Source organism: Aulonocara sp. 'chitande type north' Nkhata Bay, linkage group LG7 (assembly GCF_057382095.1).
Source record: "Aulonocara sp. 'chitande type north' Nkhata Bay isolate Kocher_YH1m ecotype deep benthic linkage group LG7, A_spYH_male_GT1.1, whole genome shotgun sequence".
NCBI lineage: Eukaryota > Metazoa > Chordata > Actinopteri > Cichliformes > Cichlidae > Aulonocara > Aulonocara sp. 'chitande type north' Nkhata Bay.
The window spans coordinates 33,790,753-33,798,301 of record NC_141350.1 but is presented as its reverse complement, the minus strand read 5'-3'; the positions used below and the strand labels follow the sequence as shown (position 1 = coordinate 33,798,301).

Sequence of the window (7,549 nt, the reverse complement as noted above, 5' to 3'; positions counted from 1 at the left end):
GACATCTCAGATTGACTGCACTGCGCTGATCGTGGTGCTGAAAGCAGACGACTGCCACAAATGAAATACACGGGAAGAAAAACATATTTCATATCAACTCATATTGAGTTGAAACAATAACTGAAATGGTTTTAAATTAAAAAATGATTTTAATTTTAGGCCATTCAAAAATGAGCAAATCCACTTTTTTCAATAAAATTTACATAAATAAATAAATAAATAAATCTTAATCCACTTGCAGTCTGGAGACCACGGAGTAGAAGGAAACTACTGTGTTTTTTTCACAGCTCCTACATCTTCACTGCCTGAGCTGTGGACTAAACAGACATAACCATGCCTCTGTTACAGCCTCACACAGAAATGACGCATTTTCCATCACCGGTATAAAACCGCAGCATCATTCTCCGTCAGCAGCCAACACTCGCAGTTTACAGCCTCTCTGCACTTCTCGGCAGACCAGCTGACCGCTATGCGCTCTTCACGGTGTTCCCGTGCCATGCGCTCTGCAGAGTAGAACCTCTCCAGTCGCATCGAAGTGGCCCAACGATGGAGGGCACAAACAACACGACCGCCTGGCTTCAACTCGACAACTCTTCAAACAAAGCCCCAAAACCAGAAGACGAGGAGGTGAAACTCAGCTACCAAGTGGTCACATCCTTCCTGCTCGGCGCGCTCATCCTGTGCGCAATATTTGGGAACGCGTGCGTGGTTGCAGCAATCGCGCTGGAGCGCTCTCTCCAGAATGTCGCCAACTATCTGATCGGCTCTCTTGCCGTCACGGACCTGATGGTGTCGGTGCTGGTGCTGCCCATGGCGGCGCTCTACCAGGTTTTGAATCGGTGGACTCTCGGGCAGATTCCGTGCGACATCTTCATCTCTCTGGATGTGCTATGCTGCACGTCGTCCATCCTGCACCTGTGCGCCATCGCTCTGGACAGATACTGGGCCATAACCGAGCCCATAGACTATATGAAGAAGAGGACCCCGAGGAGAGCCGCGGTCCTCATCAGCGTCACTTGGCTAGTGGGGTTCTCCATCTCCGTGCCGCCTATGCTGATCATGCGCTCCCAGCCCAGCAGCATGGCAGAGGACAGGGCGAACCCCAAGCAGTGTAAGATAAGGCAAGACCCCTGGTACACAATATACTCCACTTTCGGGGCTTTTTACATCCCGCTAACTCTGATGCTGGTTTTATACGGGCGGATATTCAAAGCTGCCCGGTTCCGCATCAGGAGGACGGTGCGTAAAACGGAGAAAAAGAAAGTGTCCGACTCCTGCCTGGCGCTCTCTCCCGCGCTCTTCCATAAAAAGATCCAAGGAGATGCACAGGGCAAGAGCTGGAAAAGAAGCGTGGAGCCCCGGCCGCTGCCGAGTGTCAACGGCGCGGTGAGACACGCCGAAGACGGCGAGTCTCTGGAGATCATCGAAGTTCACAGCAACTCCAAAGGCAACCTGCCGCTGCCCAACACCCTGAGCTCCGTGCCGCTCTTCGAGAGCAGGCATGAGAAAGCGACGGAGGCGAAGAGGAAGATCGCGCTGGCACGGGAGCGCAAAACGGTGAAGACTTTGGGCATCATCATGGGCACCTTCATCCTCTGCTGGCTGCCTTTCTTCATCGTCGCCCTGGTCATGCCTTTCTGCCAGGAGTCGTGCTACATGCCCCGCTGGCTAGAGGATGTCATTAACTGGCTGGGCTACTCCAACTCTTTACTGAACCCCATCATTTACGCGTACTTCAACAAAGATTTTCAGAGCGCTTTCAAGAAAATCATCAAGTGTCACTTTTGCAGACCGTGATGGTTCAAGACTCACCGGGTCACTGAGGGCTGATCTGGAGACATCCAGGTGAAAAAGAGACCAACAGCCTGCGAACAGATTGTTCTCAAACAAGAACTGAGGGCTCACAATGATTATTGCCGCTCATCACCATCGTTAAATATCTCCAGAGATGTCTATAGCCTATGCATAGATAAAGCTGTGATCGTTTGATTCAAGCTCCGTGTTGCTCATCCTGTTCTTTGATGTCCAATAAAAAAAACAGCTTTTTAATACTTTTTCCCCTGAAGTCATTATTTTAACACTTTTAAATTCTGCGCCAGGAAGAATTTATTGAATTGAAACTGTGAATCCACGTTTCCAGTAGCTAAGCTGTGAATATTTAAAATTAAAAAATAACATTTTAACTAGGCAAAAAATCAATAATATAGTGTTTCTTTTAGAAATTTGATGCTTTCCTCAGGTGCCAGTCGAAATTTTAGGGTTATTTTAATCCGATGGTTTACATTACAACATTGAGGCGATGGTTGTTGTAATATGTTACTGTATAAAAAATAAGAAAGAAGAAGAATATGAAGCATTTTGTGGGGTCTGTTAATTGAATAAAAAAAAAACAGTAAAATAAATTTAAAAAAAAAACTAAGACGACAATTTTTTGGACATTAAATTATAGACAATGACATGTATCTATGATGTCGCTCTGCTACACCACAAGTAATTACATACGTTAATAATGGATGCAGTAATAATGGATACAATAATAATGGATACAATAATGTGGCAATTAGCAAAACAGAAAGGGATTTAGTCACAATAACATAACCTTCAACTTCTGAAGGATTGTCATTGTCTCTGGTGATAACCCGTCACCCAGCTTCTATAAACTACCATGCATGCGCATGCAAATGATGGCATTAAATATCTACTGCAGTGCCCTCAAGCAAGGTGCATAACGAGACACTTTTCCCAGCAGAAGCGTCAACAGTTAAGGATGTGACTGTGCAGCTTCCACATGTGGATTTTTTTTTTAAATCCGTCTGTCTGAATATGACTAAATTACCTCTCCATCCACTGCTGACCTGTTGGAGGCCGACTCATTACAGAGTCATGCCATTTTGGTGTTTATTAAATTAAAAAAAAATCTTAAATCAGAATCAGAATACTGTATTAACATCAATCCCAGAGGAAATTATTTAGATGAAACTGAATTTCTGGGAAATGTGGCCATAAATTAATGCTAAATATAATGAGAATATTTAAATGGATGAAAGAGTGTCTCTAATTAGAGAATTTCTTTCTACAAGAGCAGGAATGAATTAAACTGAAATGTGATCTTGCAGGCATTAAAGAGGAAAGTGATCTTAAATTTAAAGGGGCAGCTGTGCATTTAAATCTGTCAAAAAAGCACCTCACTTCCTTACAGGATCTAATCCCTTGCATTTGAAGCATGTCACCCTCCGCACAGCATCTTCACACAGACTCCTGAGTCCTGAGATGGTTCCTTATGAGCGCCACCTGCATTCTGATCATGTCGTGTCATGCATGTATGGGTGTTACATCAGTGTTCAGAGTGAAACAAAAGCTTCCTTATTACAGTCTGAAAAAATGTATTTCACCATTCCACTGAGGTGTGTGTGTGTGGGAGCTTTTTGCATGTGCCGGATATATGGACAAACCCATGGAAAGAGGGGACAAAAAATAAACACACACCATTCATCATATGTGAGATTTCACAAATAGGTTGCAGCTTAAGTGGAAACGGTGCTACTTCACTTGTGGCTTCGTAACATATAAGTTCATCTTAAAAGGGGTGTGAAGGCGGCTTGCAGATGGATGCTGAAGAGGTGGTCGCCATAGAGACATATGGGGGATGCAAACTCCGGGGCCGAGGGGCAATTACCTGATCAAAGGCCTGTTGCGACACAGGAACACGGAGGTGTGTATGAGGGACCCACAGCTGCCTGCTGCCTCACACAATAAGCAGGTGTATTATTTTATTTTATTTATTTATTGGCTGGTGCTGAAAAGTGGTCTTCTAGCAATAAGAGTTCCAGAAATCTTCCTCATATCTGAACAAAAAACCCCAAAACAAATAAAAAAGAAATTATTATTTCTAGAAGTTGGGAAATCATAATTACGGCAGCTAAAACATGAAAAGTGGCTTATTTCAATATAATGAAAGCAATTACTCAGAATGAACAAACTCTGAAAATTAAAAAAAAAATGACACTAAAGAAGAAGTTCAGTTTAATAGAAAATGAAAAGAGGTAAGAGCTCAAGAATAGAAATTGAAGATGCTTTAAATCCTTTTTAACTTTTATTTGAACTTAACTGTTTTTTCTCTATAAACCTCAGACAATAACAGAGCCACATATACACCCACAGACAATTCTTCGTTGCAGTTCAATGAGGTGCTGGAAACATTCTTCAGTGAGTTTGATTCATATTGACATGATAGATTTTATGTGGCTGCACATCCTGAATCTCCTGTTGCTCTGTTTGATTGAGATGTTTTGGCTGTGGAGGCCATTTCAAACTGCTTCACTGAACTCATTGTCATGTTCAAGAAACCAGTTTGAGATGATTTGACCTCTGTGACATGGTGTGTTATCCTGCAGGAAGTAGACTCCAGGAGATGGGTACAGTGTGGTCATGAAGACATCGAGATGGTCAGAAACAACACCAAGCTGTGGCATTTAAACAGTGCAACACCAGCCTAAACTGGTGCTACACGATGCAAGGGACCCACACTTTTGTGTTTTTTACACCAAATTGTGACTCAACAACGTGAACGCCACAGCAGAAATACAGACTTAGTCCAGACAATGTTTTTTTTTTCTTTTTCAGATCATCTATTGTTCATTATTTTAGCTGATCGGAGTGGTGCCTGGTGTGGTCTTCTGCCTCTGTAGCCCATGTGCTTCATGGTTTGATGTGTTGTACAATCAGAGACGATCTTCTGCATACCCTGGTTGTAATGAGTGGTTGTTTGAGTTACTCTTGCCTTCTTATTTGCTTGAAGCAGTCTGGCCGTTCTCCCCTGTCACCAAAAAAGCTTTTTACCCAGAGAATGGCCGCTCATTAGATATTTTCTGTTTTTTGGACCATTCTCTAAAAACCCTACAGGTAAATGTGAAGGAAAATCCCAGCAGATCAGCAGTTTCTGAAACACTCAGACCAGCCCACAACAACTCTACATTCAAAGTAACATTTTCACCACAATTCTGTTACTCTGATTCAACCCTAGTAAGTCATCTTGACCATGTCTACATGCCTAAATGCAATTAGTTTCAGCCATGCTCAGCTGATTACATCTAGGTTAAGGAGCAGCTAAACAGGTGTACCTAACAGAGTGGCCAGTCATTGTATTTGTTTTAACAAAACATCTCAGATATACAATACAATGCAAAAGTTTTAGGCAGCTAAGAAAAAATGCTGTAAACAAAGAATGCTTTGAGAAACATAAATGATTGTTTATTGGGCCCAAATGTATTCTGGAGCAGAACAACGACCCCAAACATACAGCTAAAGTCATTTGGAACTATCTTCAGCATAAAGAAGAACAAGAAGTTGTGATGGCATGGAGTCCGCAGAGCCCTGATCTCAACATCATCGAGTGTGTCTGGGATTACACGAGGAGACAGAAGGATGTGAGGATGCCTACATCCACAGAAGATCTGTGGTTAGTTCTCCAAGATGTTCGGAACAACCTACCAGCCGAGTTCCTTCAAAAACTGTGTGCAAGTGTAGAACTGATGCTGTTTTGAAGGCAAAGGGTGGCCACACCAAATATTGATTTGATTTCGATTTCTCTGATGAAAATAAATGATTAAAACTTTCACTTTTCAAAGAATTCTTTGTTTACAGCATTTTTCCTCACCTGCCTAAAACATTTGCACAGTACTGTTGAGATTTACATTTTTTCTGGCTCAGTTCTTCAAAGGACGTTTTCAAGACAATTCTCATGATGAGTTTGGATGATACAGAATAGTTTATAACTCTTCACAAGTTTACATGTCAAATTTCTTTTCTGGCCTGAAAAACTAATTACAAGAAATGATGCTCTCTCACACATGAGCCAAAAAATTAATGTGCTTTTGTGGCTTTTTCTCTGTGCCACAGTTTAAATATCTGGGGAGATCATATTATAATTCCATCTGTGTCCAATGAAGAATATCTAAACTGACACAAAGATTGGCTTTTCTATTTTTTTATATGAATACCCAAAATATATTTGTCATCATATATATTTCTTAAATTAATGATTATAACTATTTATTTTAGCTTGCCACAACAGAGCCTCCAGAATCCCCATGGATTCTGATAGATTACACTTTAGCTAAAACAGAGGACTTTGCATACCAGTAAAATACAGAGAAATGGGAGAAATTGCACAAAAAGGAAAAAAACAACAACCAAAAAACCAAAAAGGAGTTACATATTTTTGTGTGTTTTTTTTTTTTTTTTAAATACTGTTCATATTACATTACAATCATGCTACAGACAGGATTCACTAATTTAGGATAACATCAACTTATGTCACTAATGCATCCACCATCTTAGTATTAACATTTCTTTAAAGATAGGAATACATGGTGTAATGTAACACAAACGCACATTCAAGTGACAGAATAGCCTTTTACATTATATATGGAGTACGGTGGTAAAAGGCCTAGCAGGTCAAAAGGGTGGAGTTTAAAGACTCCTAGGTGTGCCCAGCAGATTGACAGGTGACGCGATATGATGTTTGCTGGTATAGTGAAGTTGGAAAAGTTTTAAAACTTGTGATTTTAACAGTCTTACTTTGAAATATTTTAACATAAAACTACATAAATCTAAAGATATAGCCTGGAAGTGTTGCAGAAATGTTTTAAAACTAGGACAGACTCACAGAGTTTGATTGATGTGTGTTTTTAGTAGGTAGTAATGAAGAGAAAAATGCTATTGAGATGCATAACGGGAAGTAGGAATCACTCCTTTAGGCAGTTCCCTTAGAAACAAATCCAAAGTTCTATAAAGTACCTACTTAATTCATAAATATACAGCAATGGGGAAATCAAAAATACAGAAGTATTTTTAGTCTTTCATAATGCTTAATGATCTTTTCTCTTCACAGTGAGGCATCCAATTTGTGTGTCCTAATGTTAAGGGTTCCGAAAGAGACTCAGGCGCAGGCCAGGGTTTCCCTTTAAGCGAAGAACAGTGCGTTTATTCACAGTGAACACAATCACCAAGTGGCTATGTACAATGTGCAGGGGGAAAAGGGTCCGGGTCGCCAGGGTCCGTGGGAAACAGGGTTAGGGGAAAAGGTGCTCCACACTTTCTGTACAAAAACTCCTCCTCAGTCACTCCTCTCAGAATCCGGTTCAAAAACGATCTAAACACAAAAGGTCGGGTTAGCGGGATAATAACAAAGGGCTTTCAAGATACAGGTTGGCAGATACACAAGTTTGACTGACGCTGATAGTTCAACGATCCAGCGAAGACTAGTGCAGACTCGCCATCTAAGTAGTGCAGTAATCAGCTGGGATCAGCGGCCGGTGTGGTGATGAGCAGGTGTGTGGGCCAGCAGCGGGAGCCCGCAGTGAGCATCGCCGTGGCGAGAGAGAGAGAGTGAGAGAGAAAACAAACCACAAACATATTGCCCAATAGAGGATTGACCAGCAGGGCACAGGGACCATGACAGTACCCCCCCCTCAACGGGAGCCCCCCGGCGACCCACCAGGCTTACCAGGATGAGACAGATGGAAGGCCCGCAGCATACGCTTGTCCA

General features: G+C 41.9%; 1 protein-coding gene across 1 annotated transcript; it reads left to right on the top strand.

The window, feature by feature from the left end:
- The first annotated feature begins 434 nt into the window (after positions 1 to 434).
- On the top strand, positions 435 to 2,146 carry htr1ab (5-hydroxytryptamine (serotonin) receptor 1A b). Its single transcript, XM_086302482.1, has one exon. It carries the CDS (start codon positions 547 to 549, stop codon positions 1,795 to 1,797), a length of 1,251 nt encoding a protein of 416 aa, XP_086158608.1. The 5' UTR covers positions 435 to 546; the 3' UTR covers positions 1,798 to 2,146.
- The last annotated feature ends 5,403 nt before the right edge of the window (positions 2,147 to 7,549 follow it).

Coding starts and splice junctions, on each gene's coding strand:
- htr1ab (XM_086302482.1), top strand. CDS start 547: ATGGAGGGCACAAACAACACGACCGCCTGGCTTCAACTCGACAACTCT.